The sequence below is a fragment of the Electrona antarctica genome, assembly GCF_951216825.1.
Source record: "Electrona antarctica genome assembly, chromosome: 18".
Taxonomy (NCBI): domain Eukaryota; kingdom Metazoa; phylum Chordata; class Actinopteri; order Myctophiformes; family Myctophidae; genus Electrona; species Electrona antarctica.
This window is the reverse complement of record NC_136799.1, coordinates 37,869,953-37,887,741: the sequence shown is the minus strand read 5'-3', so window position 1 is coordinate 37,887,741 and position 17,789 is coordinate 37,869,953. Positions and strand designations below refer to the sequence as shown.

Below are 17,789 nucleotides of genomic sequence, written 5' to 3'. Positions count from 1 at the left end.
AATTAAGCGATTGACCAATCAGAATCAAGCATTCAACCAAGCCATGTAATAAAGCGGAATAATGTTGCGTTCACATTAACACGGGGCAGATTAAACGATGCAGTCGCGCCTTTGCATAGTTTCATGACTTTCATCTTCCCCTGTGAACGCACCATAATGTTGCAAATTTGCAATGCTTTGCTAATTTGCTAAACATTATTCGCTATTTTTTACAGCTGTCTACTTTTGTATTATTATTATTTTTATTATTATTATTATTTTTTTGTATTATTATTATTTTTTTATTTTACAAATCTTAGTTAAATGTATTTAGCTGATATAGGGAGTGATGTTTTAAATTGGGTTTTGTGTTTTCAGTTGACCATCATTTCACCATATTTATTACGCTTCACATACTCTCCGCTAGATGTCACCCAACGCCCATGTTACTGACTAGAAGCAACATTGTAGCCTAATTATGATAGGCCTATTAAAACACAGATAGTTGTCCCAATCTGTTTGTATCCTCAGGTCAGTTTCAAACTTGAATACTATTATCCCCAAACTAAACAGTCCAGTTTGTAATTGTTGTTAGGGAGTGAGTGACTTGTGGACAAGTTGAACCTGTTATCCACAGAAACTCCCTGTCACACATGAAGAAATCTCCCCCTTCAGCCAGATGTTGAGATGACCACCAATTCTATCGCCTAGTACTGTATTCTATGCCTACTTTTCACCAGTTGCGAGGGGATGCTGATTATTATTAGCCAGGCTATTTAAGGGTCGGGGGATTCACTAAAGTAAACCTCAATTAATTGAAGGACTAAAACTTCTCCCATTTTTTTCAAGCTATCTTCATGTTGGTCCTCACTTAATGCTCAATACATGAAATGGTTGCTCCGTCTACTCTACTCACTCTGTGTCTCAGAAGAGGGACAGTGTTTGTGGACAGTTCACTACCAGTTCATCATTGGTATAGGCTTGGCAGCCTAGGCAGGCCTAGGCAGGTTTAGGTTCAAGTGGAATTCCAAATGTATTTTATTTATTTATTAGTACGACCGTAGGTCGCAGATTACTATGAAAACCTGTCAGTCCGTCCGTCAGTGGATCCGTCACACATATGGTTGTCAGTCCATCACGCCTTGTGACATGCTCCATATATGGTCGTCTCCATATATGAAGATCACGCCACTGACCTCATCAAACCCTGGATAGCCATACATGGAGAAGACTGGATCATCATGCACCTAGATCTGCATATATGGAGCCGGCCAGCAACTCTACATCTGACATCAAGCCCTTAGATGTCCATATATGGAGCTGACCTGTTCTGACATTCCATATGTTGATCCATCCCCTGATTCCCACCCGTCCTCCTTCTGCATAATGGTGAGTACTCTTACTTTTAGTACTTTAAGTATACCTTTGTACTGAGATAAAGAGAGGTCCCACAGAGATAAACATCATGTCAAATAGTCTGTGGCCTAATTCATATCAAACTGGGGGTCCTTGAAATGAAAAGGGTTGAGAATCACCGCTCCAGACTAGTCTAGATGATGAAGCGAGCGACAAACTCCCCACACAGCACAGCATCACCAAGGGACCACGGGAGAGGGTCCCATGAGAGAGCAGTGCATTGTGGGCCGTGCGTCTGCGCGGCCAGGTGAGGAGTGGTTGTTGTCAGGTGAGTGTCACACTGGGCCGAGCCACGGGCCTGCCGCGAGGCCCAGTGGCACTGCTGACTGCGAGCTGGCCACAGACAGACTGTGAGCCCTGGCTGTCAACATCTGCTCCAGAGACGGTGCCATCTGCCCTGGGCCCCGGGGAACATCCCCTCCATCTCACACCAGCTGCAGGGCCACGCAGGCACACCAACCTGAGAAACCCCTGCATGGTGCAGGGCAGCGCCAACACACAGTCCACGTAAAGTCCTGCATCATTTATATTTACAATTTAGGCGTTTGGCAAGCGAGCAACTTAGAATTAGCAGTGGTGGGAAGTAACTAGGCTACATTTACATTTACTGGACTTAAAGGACTGGACTTGAGTACAATTCTGAGATATAGACTACTTTACTTGAGCATTTCACTGAAAAAAGTAAAAATAAAACTTTTACTCCACTACAGCACAGAGGCAAATATTGTAATTTTTATTCCAATACAATTATTTTACAGTTTTAGGCTACTAGTTACTTTGTATTATAGTATTGTATTAATACAAAAGTAACAAAACAATTACAATCAGCCCAACTTTATCAGCTGTAACCTTAAAGGGGTGGACATATTTTTGCATTACTAATTACAATCCAATAATATGATGGTGAAGTAGGCCATTCTGCATGAGTACCTTCACATTTGGTAGCCTACTGTTGTATTGTAAGTATATTTTTAATATTAATAACCCCAGGTTGCCTCCATGGTTGCCACCATTGGAGTGTGAATGTGGGAAGTGAGGATGCTGGCGTTGCCTGTTCGCCACTTCACCTCCCAATGTATGAATGAATGGACCATTGTAAAGCGCTTTGAGTAAGCACGTAGTGCATAGAAAAGCGCTATAAAAATGCAATCCATTATTATTATTATTATTAATACTTTTGTACTTTAACTAAAGTAACGTTTTGAATATAGGACTGCACTGTGCCACCTTCTATGATATCTATGATATGTGTGATATGATAAAAGGTGCCCCTCACTTCACACAAGTGTGATTTTTAGATTTTGTGAAGGTCTCGGATTGACCATCCCTCCATATTTTTGTCATCATCACTATGACCTCATCAACATGACTTCAGACATCCACAGGAAAGCCATCATTAGACCTGGTCTTGTTTTAATTCAGGTCTTTAAACCAGTGGTTCACAAACATTTTAGTTTGGTGTGCATTATTAGGCCACAGACGCCATTAAATCTGACTCTGAGAGTGTACAATGTATTCCATTCCATTCTCCATTCGTACACAATGGAATCGTGGTTCCTAACTATCGACAATTTAGCCGGGGCCTCCCCTGAAATCCCCACGGACCCCTTTAAACATTTCACATGACAAAACATGAGCCACCTAAGTTATCGTTAAGACCTTTTATTTCATCAATTTGAAAGGAAACAGTAAAAACAGTGTACAAAGTTTATATTATTTGTTTACTAAAGCTGGTGTCCTCTGTCTCAGGAATATGGTAGAAGCAGGTACAAAAAAAGATGAAATAAAAAATAAAAGTATAAAATGCATTTCCCTATTTTCAGAGGGTGACAGCAAAGGGTGAGTGTGCATAGGATTAAGTAACAATCAGATTCAAAAATTGAACAAAAAAAAGTTTGTTTGCGAACTATTGAAGTGAAAACAATACAGTAAAAACCATTACATTCAATAACGTATGATGCACTTATGAGTAATGATTATCGGTCCTCTTGAAAACAACGACACTGAAGTGTTCTGGATACTTTGAAATGTCATGGTACATTTTTTAACAAATTTTAAACTTAGTTTAAGGGGAATAATGAAAAAAGCACATTTTGCCGTATTTCTAGTCACAATTCAATTCACATCCAAAAAGAAACAACTTTTAGTCTTTACTCTTTACCATGCGTAAAGTCCAAGTAAAAGTCCAAATACAATCATTTTTTGGGGGCAACAAAGTGCATATCATTGGCACGGTCCAACTCATTTTAGTCTATGTTGGTTTCATATAAATAACTCCAAACCTTATGAAGTGATGGAAGCCCACCCTCCCCCACAGCAGATCAAAGACTCTGCATGAGACAGTATGTTCCCCTGAAACTCCGGTTCCTTGCAGAGAATTCCTAAAGAAGCATAAAATGATAAACTGACCTCACTGAGGCTGCAGGCAGGCAGAGCACTGGGAGGAACCCCTCCCCCCAATACCGTACTTCAAGAACAGTGCTTCTCAAATCTTTTTCCATGTCAAGGACCCCCAAATTGATATGTATTTGGCCACAGACCCCCGTCTGAAAAGATGTTGTGCCGGGGACCCCCATAAAAGATGTTTAAACAGTTAAAAAAAAACATTTAACGTTTTTATATTTTCAATTAGCTGATCTACCCAGAATGGCTATTTTCAAATAGTCGATGCAAATAGTGTTAAAGTGGTTAAAACATATATATTATAATATATTGACAAATTTAGCTGGGGACGCCCTGGTGCACACTTTGAGAACCACTGTTCTAGGAAGACAAAAACAACGTCCCAGCGGAGAGAGAGAAAGAGAGATAGAAGATGCTCCGATTGGACAAAGCACATAATTGGTACCGAACTACCTCAGAGAAACACACAAGCAAACCCTGCATGTTAAATTAACCACTTGAGCCCAATTTCAAAAATTGCAAAAAACAGCCGATCTACGAACTACGCGTTGTGACCTTGTAAATCGTCTATTTTTTAAAAATCTTTTAAGTTTTTGCCTATCATGACATGCCCAAAATAGGGACACCAGGTTGAAAAGTGGTTTAAGAGTATAACAATGGACCCATATAAGGGTCACTCTTCACACTCAAGAGTTAAATTAACGGCAAGGATTCAGCTGTGCCAGGAGGTGCTAACACAGCATTCAGTCAGGAAGGCATCTTGTACTAAGCACTTACTTCAGAGATGCTGGGATTTTTTTTTTAAATGAGTGTTGGAAGAGGCAACCAGAAACGGGTCTCTTGGTGAATACAAACATGGAGAACAACAGGTGTGCAAACAGCTTTCATACCGTTTTCATAACGATATTACTCGGATTCTGCATTCATCATATCGGACTGTATTCCACGACTATGTCACACAATGACATCATTGATATCTGTTGGTGTCTTGTTTGGTAACATACTCAAATTGGGTAGGAAATAGTTCATAAATATCCCTTCTACAAGTTGACATTTCAGTTTCAGGGAGAATCACCTTCTACAACAAGTCACTATGCAGATATTTTTGATTTTTATTTGATATGGTACATTCATTTTTGTTTGAAGCCCAACATGTTTTGAAGACAAGCTCATGAGGGTAAAACGAGCCGCTTTAGTGACGGTAACATGATTTTTGAACACAACGTATAATCATTGGTCACATCTATGCTGTTGGTCCACTGTATGCCATGTTGTCCACTTTAAATGGTCAATTCTTTATCAACTGGTTCATTTATTTATTTTTATTTCTTTACAAGATGTCCCTTCTGCAAATTCACAGCAATGGTCTAATTTGTGAAGAATACCGCTTCCCTATTCAGCGTGGCGCGCGACGAACGCCTGTTCTGTAGACAGCGTCAACAAGCAGGAAACGCTGGGTAGTGTTGATCTGTTCCAAAGGCCACACAAAACGGCCACAGTTTTCTTTGTTTGTCTAGTATTTCCTCCTTCCTGTAAAACCGAACTGGCAGATTGTAATAGAATATCCACCAAAGGTATTTGTAGACAATGTGGGGAGGAGAGGGCCGTGGCCCCAGTCTTTCAGCGTTCAGTCGGGGTGGGTGTGGGGAGGTGAAAGGGAGATGAGATCGGAGGAATGTATGCACTGTATGGATGCTTGTTCAGGCTGTCCCACTAGCCGAGTAAGAGAACTGCGGGAAATGTGGCCTCCTCTCGCTGTCGTAGGGCTCCATGCTGTCATCTAGGAGAGAGAGAGAGAGAGAGTTTAAGTTGGATATCACATTATGAGAAGAATGAACAAATTCAATGCATCCCTCTGCTCTGTGGGAGTAGCTCAGTATTATTGCATTTATTAATAACAATTAACAGTTGTGATATTTATCTTTTCAACATCGTGATCAGGAAGATGATAACGCTGACTAGCATGCTTATGGAGAGAGAGGGAGGGAGAGAGGGGGAGAGAGAGAGAGAGGGAGAGAGGGGGAGAGAGAGAGAGAGAGAGAGAGAGAGAGAGAGACAGAGATATGAGGGAAACTTGGGAAGTTGGGTAAAACTCTTTTATGTCTCTGGATCTCCAGGAGAGGGCAGAGTGCTCTCAGGAGAGTCAGCAATACCTGTGGAATAGTTTGTAAAATCATTGTCACTCATTGTCACACCCCCACTCCACCACAAATAAACTTCAGCACGACTCTGATTCCAATCACACCACACAAGATGTGCTGGGACGTCAAATCAGCAACGATTTGAATTCAAACGAGTTAAGTGTGTGGGGAGTTCTCTCATGAGCCGACCGACAACAAAGCTTTAATTGGAAATGAAACTGAAATGGAACAGTGACAACATTCTTGGGGTCTTGACATGAAAACTAACTTGGCAACACTTCTAAAATAAACATGGTACACCTGGCTTTATTATTAGCGGCTGGAAGTAATCGAATTTCTCACTATCATTCTTATTATATTCTCAGAGGGTGGGGGGTTATGATATGTCGTGTCAGAACAATTAATCTACTCTCAGAAGTTAAGACAATTTATGAGACCTGTGCACTTTATCACAATCATAACACAAACCCCAAGTCACACTGATGATCTGTCTGATACGGAATAGTTGTACGCATATTAACTGCGTGTGTGAGTGTGTGTGTGTGTGCTCAGATTCAGTTTGTCACTTACAGTAGATGCACTGATCAGATACATAGAACTGAAAATCATAAGCTGGGAAGTGGGAAGCTTCACTACAATAAAAACAACAGCTTAAAACGAGATTATAAAAGAAGACACAACCTAACAGCACTCAATGAAAGTAAAGTAAGTAAAAGTGTGCACGTGTGTGTGTGTGTGTGTGTGTGTGTGTGTGTGTGTGTGTGTGTGTGTGTGTGTGTGCACGTGTTTGTGTCTGTGCGTGCGTGCGTGCGTGCGTGCGTGTGCACTCGCGTACGTGTGTATCCCTTACCTTGTCCGGGTGGTGTTATAGTGATGGTCTGTCCTGTGAACTCTTCATCAAAATACCGCGTGTCGGTCTCTGAGGTAACCTGGGGCTTGAAGGGTGGGACCAACTGTTGGTGCAGAGGGGACACATGAGGACATTAGCACATCAGTGCCGTCAATCACTCTGGCAACAGTTGTGGGCCTGGTGACATCTACAAGGTCTCATGGGCGGTTCACATGCTCAGATGTTTGGGCTTGCTGTCCGCTCCCTTAAAGCCTGATTTATGGTTTGTCGCGCGGCGGAGTCGCGTGTCGAGGGGACAAACGCAGCCGATTCGTTGACACGTCGTGAGCTTGCAGATCGGCCATTTCTGACACGACGCGTATGTCGTATGACGATGAGGGGAAGTTATACTCTTTTGATGCCACCATTAACTCCGGCGCTGTGGTCGCCAACAAAATGCACAGGAAAGGCCGCGAAGAAGACACCGTGATTGATTTGCCCCCGTGAACCGGAAGTAGTAATCGGCCATTTTCGTGCCACTGTGGGTCCCCTCCGCTAGCGTCAGAAGCGCTAATATACCAAACGCGAGGTCGCGGGGAGTTTTTATTGAGCTCCTAACATCGTCCCTCAACCTCATATCACCTCAATCTGAGCCTAAAACGCAGCTAAAGATCACGCACGGAGCGAATACATTTCAATGAAGTCACACAGCGGAAGCAGGCGTTGCATAGCGACAGGGAAGCTAAAATACGGTAAATATAAGAGTATTAATTCTGGATGAATAGAAAGCAAGAATTTAGTACCTAATGCCGAGAATCTCGTCATTTGGCATAGATTTGAGTAAAACAAAATGCAGCAACACACCTTCTTCTCGTAAACGTCTTGCCATTCAATCCCAGCAAAGAACCTATGCTGCATGATCTCCTTGGCGTCGTCCGGCCCTCCTCCTAACCTGGAAGACAAACACAGCACCAGAAATTAGTTGAGACACTTGCATTTGTACTTTTATGAATAAAACATTATTCCTACAATCTCAATAAAGTTATTTGAAGCAGACGACTTGTAGTTCATTCATGCTTATTTGCAATCCGTAGGTAGAGAGCCAATAGATACAATAAGATTCTCAAACAATATCACGATTGATGAATATGTTTAAACAATGTCTTATTTGTATATAATATCACAACTGAATCAGAACTGTGCTGGTATAGACTATAGAGTACAGTGTAACAGCACAACCTTGAATGTGACAGTTTTCTGTTTGTTTTTTACCACAGGTCAACTATAATCTTACTTTAATCAAGTCATGGGAGACAACAGCTTGTGATTTTGTTTATTTGGCTCCGTCAACAAATATAGCTCCTTCAGGACTCCATCAACAAAGATGCTGCTTAGCAACATACCAAATAGGCTGAGTGGTTAAATAACAGGCTAATGGAGAGATTAGACATTACGGACGGTGACATCGAGACGCGTTGCTACAGGCGCGTTTGGCTGCTAGCACTGCCGCTGTACTTGTCAATCTTGTTTAAAAGCACTGTGACAAATGGTGCAACTCCCTGCTGTGTACTAAAAAGACGAGAATATTTCAACGTTTATGCACGTCTGAAAACAGCTAGAAAGAGAGCGAGCCGGAACGCCTTCTTCAGCATGTGCCCGGTTAAAGGACCACTTCACCACTTTTCAACTCCTCTTCCTATAATTGGTCCTCACTAATGTTCATCATAAAATACCACCATTTTTTTCTACTCAGTCTGTGTCTCATAGATAGGAGGGCTGTGGGCAGTTCAGAAACCCGTCCACCAGTGACATCATCAATGGGGAATCCATGCTAATAGAAACTGCAGGCTTTCTTTTCCTGAAAAGTTGCAATGCGATAATGGAAGCCATCGGTCTCACGATAATACAAATCTTAATATATTTTAAAACAAATCTTAAAAGAAAATCTGCCTAACGATGATGTCACTGGTGGACGGGTGTCTGAACTGCCCACAGCCCTCCTATGAGACACAGACTGAGTAGGAAAAAATGGTTGTGTTTTATCATGAACATTAGTGAGGACCAATTATATGAAGAGATGTTGAAAAGTGGTGAAGTGGTCCTTTAAATTCCCGCCCGGCCGGAGTGTTCGCGGTTTGACATCCCCCTGTTCTCTGTCTGCCTTTGCTGTCTCTCTTCTCACTGTGGTGTTATGGACAACCCAACGCATTGTGAGCTGGTAATAATGGCTGATATACTGTATCAGTTGAGCTCTAGTGTCCACCACAGTAAATATGTTGCTGTACTGCATATCAACACTCACGGAATGCCTTGTCCTACATCAAATTACCAACTGTTGTACTGTATAATTAATAGTGTTAATCAAAAGGATGCGTCCTCCTCCTCCTCACCTCTGCTTGGGGTCTTTTTTGAGCAAGCCGGAGAGCAGAGAGCGTCCTTCGGGGCCCAGCGTCCTCGGGAAGCGGATGTCCTCCATCAGGATGAGCTCAAACAGCTTCTCGTGGTCCTGGTTGTAGAAGGGCAGTCTGCCGCACATCATCTCGTACATGACCACCCCGAGGCCCCACCAGTCCACGGCGCGGCCGTAGTCGTTGTCTTCTAGCACCTGGGAAGACATTACAAGAACATTTCCTAAATGCTTTTTTTTTTCCTGCCCCAAATACCTGTAAAGAGACTGGAAAGAAGGCGTTGATGTATTCTACACCTTCTGCCTGGAATAGGATGCAGAATGACCTAAACTTAGTGAATGGTTCTCATTAAATGTTTTAACGACTAAAGTCCTATATACTTTGATGATGAATATATAGGGACATAGGAAACGCTTAAGATCTACAAGCTGACAAACTTGTAGATCTGCTATTTTTGAAAATCTGAAACGGTTTGACAATAATGAATGACGTAACAAAAATAGGGATCTCACATCGAAAGTGATTAAAATCCCAAGTGAATGAATTGGGAGGCAACATTGCTAAGGTGTCTCCCTTGAACAAGAGATTCTTGACAACTTGAATCCCAGCATCCATACATATTCTGGGGAGGAACATTAGCCAAACATATTTCAACACATTGTGAGCTTTTCGGCTTTTGGTGTAGACGGAAAAACGAGCGCACCAAGTACAGTGGAAACTCAGGTCTATTTTATAGTGGACTGGAGGGTTTAAAGGTATATTCAGTGATTTGACTTAATCTAAATATCACTTATTTTTTCTTTTTTTCTGGATAATCCTCCCTACTATAGAGTGTGCTGACCATATAAGGAGTTCCTCCCTGTCCCCAGTGAGCCCCTGCGGTCAAAAAACCCTAGTTTCAGTTTTGGTGGCGGGTGGCAAAGCCTTCATCCAATCAGGATGAGAGGGGCCTTCCTCCAATCATGATCGAGTGGGGGCGGGCCTTGGTGCACATGCTGTTGGCCTGTTGCACTTCCCCCCACTGTAGAGCGTGCATGTGCACATTTTGTTACCGTGGCGGACTGGGTGGTTTTCCAAATCACTCAAATCACTGAATGCTCCTTTAAGTGGTTAATCTTAATAAGACTTTGCTGTATGAGTGGAGTCGCTGTGATGCTTGTTTACCATTTTAACATACAGTATTGTTCATGGTTATTTGGTGCTATCACTGATGTCAATTAAGAGTGATGTCAATTAAGAGTGATGTCAATTAACAGTTTAGCTGCATAACCCGTTTTACACGCTATTTAATCTGTGCTGTTTCTCCCCTGCGTAATACGCTATACCCGCTATTTGTTTTGTGTTTAATTCGCCGTTTTGTAATAATTTAAAATAAATAGCGGATTTGTCGCGGACCTGGTGACAAGGCCGTCGCGTTATGATGACGAAACCGGAAATCGACCTGTGCTCTGGGCTGCAAGGGCTTCTGGGAAAATGAGTTCAATGCAAGTGAATGGTAGTTTCAACTGGACTACAGCAGCTCTCACAGCCTGGGTCGCGGCGGTCGCATATCTTTCTCTTCGACAACAAGCCATGGAACTATTTCCAGGCGGATTTTCATGGATCAAAGGCGCAAATACTTCGGCGTATGCTCCAAAGGCAATTAAACAATCCTGGCAGCCTCGGTACATTGGAGATATTAATTTAAAGCCCTGAAAGTGTTGATGTGACAAAACACATTACATCACATCACAGGTTTACAGGTGTAAAGCAGTGGGTTCTTGTGTCTAATTATACATTAACAAACGACGACGACAACACCAACAACGTGACAAGGTATTGCGCGTATAAGGACTGATAATGGGTTGTTAATGACCGAACACAGATGTGCACACGGTAGCTTCATCGTAGCGCACGCTGCTCGCCTGTTAGCCGTATACTGTCTGCACGAGTTGTCCGTGTGCTCGGACAATCGGACATCAGAAGGCTGTGAAGACGGCAGCTCTGTAGGCTGTACATATACAAAGCCTAGAGGCCGCTGAACCGCAGACCCCCAACCCCCCCCCCCCCCCCCCCTCCCACAATTCACTAGCCCTCCCTCCTGGTCTGGGCTTTCCAGGCAGCCCCAGCCAACACTGACTCACATCTCACATTAGGAGCACGGATAAAGTTTCCCCTGGAGCCCTGCATATTTAATCACCAGAGGTCCATGGTACGTACACACGCTCGCACACGTGTGTGCACACACGCACGCACGCACGCACACAGGCATCCAAGCACACACGATTCAATCAACAAACGACAGAGCTGGGGTGTGTGTGTGTGTGTGAGAAGGGGGGGGGTCTGTCCCGGTAAGCATACATAAGTGTCTGGGGCGACGATAGCAATACGATCCTTTTTGTATGCAAAGCACACAAAAACGCGTACAGCCGCCAACGTGCGGGGGCAAAATGTTTCATCTTATTCTCCAAAAATTGCTTTTTCCTTGACGGTTCTTAATGAGCGCAACTGCTCCAGCTCTGTGCTCTGTGAACAGAACAACCTGTTGCATGACTAATGCACTGCTGAGTGGAGTTGTTCCAAGGTCCCCGGGGACATGTACTGGATTCTACCTCGCCAGGCAGCCGGATGTTGAAGGTGAAATCTAGACAAGGAGAACAGTCTGTTCTTTTAAAACCTCCAGCAAGGTGATTCAGACCCCAAGAATAGAATCATAAGGTAAAAAAGACATGGGACGGATTAAATGAATTAAATATGGACGCGCCGCGGCACGCTGCCTGGCCCGCCAGCGACGGCGGCCCTGGAAACAGATGGACTGACGTGTCCGTAAAAGGAACCAAAACTGCTGTGTGCGTGTTTGTGTGCGTGCGTGTGCGAGCGGACAGCCGCGGCCGTGTCTTTGGGCACGCTGGCTGGCTGGCGCTGCGGTGAGTGGCGAGCGTCTAGGAGGTGGCGGAGGAGGAGGTCTGAGAGGGCGAGGGGGGGTGGGTGGGGGAGTAACGTGAAGCCGGCCCTGTGCTAGGATTACTGGGCCGTCTCTATTTCCAGCGCTGCTGTCGTGTGATTCACACCGTGCGACAGCTGGGCCTGCAGCTGCCCCATATATGTAGAAGAGCTCCACAGCTGTGAAGCTGCCAGGAGCACAGGAGCCAAGCTCATCCCTCATACACGTAACCAGGACTGCCTGCCTGCGCAGGCCCCCAGCCCCAACCCAACTCCGTTCCACTGCCCCCAAAGGAGCAGAGATGGGAGGGGAGGGGAGAGGAGAGGAGAGGAGAGGAGAGGAGAGGAGAGGAGAGGAGAGGAGAAGAGAGGGGAGGAGAGGAGAGGAGAGGAGAGGAGAGGAGACAAACACTTGCTGTTGCTCCAGTGCTCTAGTTGATACGCCTGCACTCCCAACTTCTTCCTCCCTGTTAGAACTAGGAAAGCATATGCAATACTTGTAGGAACTTGGAAGTGTCTTGAATACGAATTAATATGAATGCTTATTCAAGAAATAGCTGCGCACCAAATTAACCGCTTGAAACTTAACCAGGTGGAACATTTGCAGACCTGCAATAGCAGAGTATATTTGTAAGTAAAGTAGTTACGGTATGTGTGGCTAGACATTTGTGACGTTCAAAACATTTTTCTTCTTGTATGTAGATATCCGACTACAGTCACCTGTGTTCTTATTTGGAACACAACTATTGCTTCAATTAACTGTTTTTATTGCAATCAAGGAGCTTCTTAGTGATAATGTTATGGTTTGGAGTGTATACTTGGAAGGCGCTGTTTATGTGCTCATCTCTTTTAACCACTTAAGCCCTAATGTATATACTTTGTCAATATTAGTGAAAATAGCTGATCTGCTGAACTGCTATTTTTGTTATGTGACAATCTTTTTGGGACATTTTCTCCCATATCCACATGTCCAAAACAGGGGCTCCGGCTGGAAAGTGGTTAAAACGCATAATAGTTCTGCAGCCAATGTTCCAACTATGTGGCCCAAACTCTGCTTCAACACGCTCACTTAAAGCCGCCCTGGTCATTCGTGTCAGTTATTATCTAGAAGTGTCTCAGTTAATACCAGTTGTTTTTTCTCCTCATGTGTACTGAGAGTAAATTTAAATTAACACTCAGGGTGTTACTGTATTCTTAATAAGACAAGGTGACAAAACGAGTCGCGCCTCGCTGCCTCCGCTACAGACAAACCAGTTCAGTGCTGCTGCTGGGCAAGGGGGGTGGGGGTGGGGGGGTGGGGGGGGTGGTACAACAAAGCCCCCCTCACCCCCCCTGTTTCTTTCTCTCCCTCCTGCCCTGGGTGGAATATTCCCAGACGTTACAGCATTCCTGTGCAGCACACACAACAAGGTCATTGTTTACTGCAGAACAACCTGTAACACTGCCTGGCCCGGCGCTCCACGGCAGCGCTTGCCAGTGACCCTGGTTGCCATGGCAATGCCCCCTGATGTCTCCCTGCGCTCCCTCTCTCTCTCTGCGCTGCCATCACAAGGCTCCATTACTGCGAGGACAAGTGAACTGTCAGGGGCAGGTGGAGTTTTGGAGGTTTCAAGAAAAAAGACAAAAACGCTCAAAAAGCATAGATATATTTTATAGTTAGTTTTATAATTATCCACTTAAAGCCCTGTTTTATACTTGCATAAAAGATTGTCATTTTTTTTTAGATGGGGATATAATATAATAAAAGGTTTTAACCTACAGCATAAAGACATGCCCAAAATATGGTTGCCAGTGTTAAAAAGTGGCTAAGACACAAACGTTCAACGTTGTGTCTCTCGTGCCTGCTCAGGTGTGAGTGAGTCATTATGAAAGAAGAGCTCTTTTATTGGCTCAGATCTTTGGCGCTGAGCACCGAAGGCCCGGGTCAGGCGGAGAAGAACAGAATGAGCCTCTCTGACAGATGAATCAATGGGTCTCAGGGACGTGTTGGTGGGGGTCTGAAGGACTGAGGGGGTTGGCGTGCATCATCATCATCATCATCATGGCCCTGGCTCTGCCCGGGTCAGGGATGGCATCCCGGGCAGCAGCAGCAGTGAGCCCCCTCCCCCCAGGCTCCCCCGGTGCCATTACAACAGCTGTAGCCAATGTGGCACTTTTTCTCCAGGGGCGGAAGCTCGCGTTTCCTGACGCACTGCCAAGCCCTCACTAACCCCCCCCCACCACCTTCCCAACACACATACACACGCACACCCCCTTTGAGCAAATTCCGAATGGAGGCTAAAAACAACGATCCAAGCAACTGTGTCAACATGGTCACCCTTCTTCTCCCCGGAAAAACATTATTTTATGACGAGAAGGGGCTGTCGCAAGCCGCACACGCACGCACGCACGCACACACACACACACACACACACACACACACACACAATACCATATCGTGTTGCACGGTCAACAACTCACTTGTCATACCTGCACGCAATGGGGGAGTAGCCACGCCCCGGTACGCGGAGAGCCCTCCCTAAGCAGCGAATGTGTGTGAGCCCAGAGGCGAGCAGGACACCCTGCCCCGGCCTCAGCGCAGCACTCATTAACTCACAGTCCTCAGCTGAAGATTAGACAGGCATTCAGGAACAGCTGCCCATTCTTCCTACATACCTCGCGCCGCTGACCAAAGTCTGGCCACACGCTACATTTTTCACTTTCCGCATTCACGCCGTGCCACCCGCCATGGGTCCGCTTTCATGTTTTATGGGTCACTAATTGATTTACATTTCGTAATCCTTAACCACTTTGAGAGCGTGTCATTATGAGCACATTTCTTCAGCGCATTTCTAAATAAATGAAACTAGAAAAAGTGCCCCTCGGGGCACAGGTCTCCTTCCACCAGGGCAGGTCAGGTTGTGGCCTCCTGGTGGCGCTATAATAGTGAAATAGTGAAAAGGGTGACATTTCTTCTTACGCTTTGGATGGCAATTGGATGATTTGAGGCATTTTGTTCCAAAAATGTGTTTTGCAAAAATCCACCTGTTGGTGGCGCTATAACAGGCCAATGTGAAAAGGGTGGGATATATTCCTCAGCCTAGTAGGAAAGTCTGTGAAAGATTTCACGTAAATTGCACGCTCCGTTCATGATTTGAGGCTTTTTGTTCAAAACGGGCCAATCCTGCAAACTTTGAAAGCCAATGTTACAATTACAATGGAATCTGAAATATCGAACAGATCCGCCTTGAACACATGACTATAGAGATAGTGTGTAACGATTTGCGGGACTTTTGGACAGAATCTGGAGGAGTAATATCAAAAGTCGGCCTCCTGGTGGCGCTATAACAGGCCGTTCCGGAAAATTTGGGCAGAGGTTCATCGTTGGCATCCAGGGAGTGTGTGTGCAAAATTTGGCATCGACCGGGTTAACGGTGCCGGAGATTAGCTGTTAACAGACAGACAGACGGACGGACGGACACACACACACGCACACACACACGGACACACTCACACACGGACGGAGTGCAAAATATACTCTCTCCCCATGCCTTCGGCATGGTGGAGACAAATATATAAATATAAATGAAATAATGTGTTGTGAGCTTGTAGATCGGCATTAACCAAGTATATGGTTAACCCTTTCTCCAGTTGAATCATACCGGTAGTAGGTACTGCACCAGGTAGGGTCATTTCAACATGATTTGTTTTTTTGGGGGGCTGTCACTTTATTGTCTGATAGTTAAGTTTACATTTTCCAAATATTTAAATGTTTCAGAAAATACACATTAACACGAATCCAACATCTTATTAGCAAAGACAAACTACAAAGGCTGTGGCTCCACAATACTAAATTATTGCTAAAACTTTGCAATAACTGAACACTCAGGGTGTTGATTCAATTGTCTCGGCCTTGAAAACTGTCAATCTCGCTCCCTCTACTTTCTGGGCTGCTGCAGGAGAAGAACACACCGCTCTGAACACCATTCTCCGGTTTGATGGTTTTCATGGCATCGTGCATGTTGGCGTTATGCATGTCTACAGTTGGAGGCCATCGATATTGTCCTTTTCTTTTTGCTGAGGTTTGCGTGATCTGCGCAAAAGGACAGTTAACCCATTTTGGGCGGGAACCCCTTTTGGTGTTTTAAACATTATGTTATAATTTAGCTATTGAAAAATAGCAGATCTACAAGCTCATAGCGCGCCACCGAGTGGCGCGCTACGAGCTTGTAAGTCTGCTATTTTTGAAAAATCGTGAAAATATTTATTTCAGAAAACTGGAGGATTTAGAAGGATTTTTTAAAATTTTGAGGTCAGGCCTAAATGGGTCAAATGATAAGGGACACTATCGGTGGCACCCAACTGTACAGTGGCGTTTCTGGCCTTCACCCTCCCTCGGCACAAGGACGAGAACGAATGCTGTGATTTTAAAGAGGGAGAGCCAAAGTGATCAGTCTTTACTTTATGGTAGTGAGATGGTAGGAAAGCTGAGAAGGGAAGGCGTAGGGAGAGCACTTTGAACGCCTGTTTGGAAAATTGCTGTAAAAATAAAGTTTATATCTGGTATTATTAAGCCCACATGGCCTAATGGCTTTGAACTTTTCAAAGCCGTCAAGGCAACCAGAGACAGACAGATGCTTGGCAAAATGTCATAAAAAAAGGTAAAGACAAGAGTATACCTTTGTCTCACGCTGTGTCCCTCACAGGAGGAAACCACTCTCAGTAACCACTCTAACCCAGAAGTCCATGGTAATGGTGACGGAGGCGTGAGCATTTTAACATGTACCAAGCTGTGATCATTCTGTCCCTCGAGTTAAACATAGCGCTACCTGCTTCTGCTGCCTGTGAAAGGCTTTTAGTGAATCTGGATTGATTGGACTCAAGAAAGGGAAAGAATTATGGCGCTCGCGGGTGGCGCAGGACTAAGTGGTGGCCTTTCGACGACCGTGGAGTCTGGTGGGGTTTGAATCCACTGCGGTACTGTCGTTTTACAAACGGACACATTTGGTGGAGGGAAGCTGGACCGGGAGGTTGTTACACAGGTGGAGTAGGATGGAGGTGCTACATCCTCCCGGTTCGCTGCTCCTCAATGGCAGGTGAGCCAGTAGGTTACCCGAATCTCCCCAGGGGATAAATAAAGGTATATCTATCTATCTATCTATCTATCTATCTATCTAACAGGCACTGACATCACAGAAATGTCTGGGGAGGAATTAATTGGCATAACATAAATTGGAGAGAGAAAAGGGGTTAAAACGCTACTCTAAATGAAGGTTAGGAAACCCTGTGCATCTGTGCAATTTTATATTTTGCTACATGCAAACTACATACTACATCGTTGTGCTCATGTCCTGTTTGAACATACTAAACTGTAGCGTCACACAACAAGTCACACAAAAGTAGCAGATGTACAAGCTTGTAGATCTGCTACTTTTGCTATTTTTTTATTAGAATCCTGAAAAGTAACAGTTTTGGACATCACAAGGTTTCCAATCTGACTGAGACCGTGACTTTCAACCATTTTCATTTCAAGGACCCCCAGTTTGACATGCATTAGGCTACGGACCCCCATTTCATGGCATTTCTATCTCTGGGACCCCCAATTTATATTGCAAAATCACTGTTAATTTAACTCTGAGAGTGTACAAATGGAACCAAATGGACCCCGGGTCCATTTGGTTCCTCTGGAGCTCTGGAGCCAGGTACTTGGGT

At 44.5% G+C, this 17,789-nt stretch overlaps 1 protein-coding gene across 2 annotated transcripts in view; it reads right to left on the bottom strand.

Annotated features, from left to right (window-relative positions):
- Nucleotides 1-3,041: 3,041 nt before the first annotated feature.
- akt1 (v-akt murine thymoma viral oncogene homolog 1) overlaps nucleotides 3,042-17,789 on the bottom strand; it is a 51,109-nt gene continuing 36,361 nt past the window's right edge. For both annotated transcript variants that reach the window (XM_079529081.1, XM_079529080.1), the window contains exons 11-14: nucleotides 9,159-9,373; nucleotides 7,633-7,720; nucleotides 6,790-6,892; nucleotides 3,042-5,578 (exon numbers count right to left, since the gene is read on the bottom strand). In XM_079529081.1, the coding sequence (XP_079385207.1) occupies nucleotides 5,499-5,578; nucleotides 6,790-6,892; nucleotides 7,633-7,720; nucleotides 9,159-9,373 (486 nt within the window). In that variant the 3' untranslated portion in view covers nucleotides 3,042-5,498. The remainder of the gene's footprint in view (nucleotides 5,579-6,789; nucleotides 6,893-7,632; nucleotides 7,721-9,158; nucleotides 9,374-17,789) is intronic.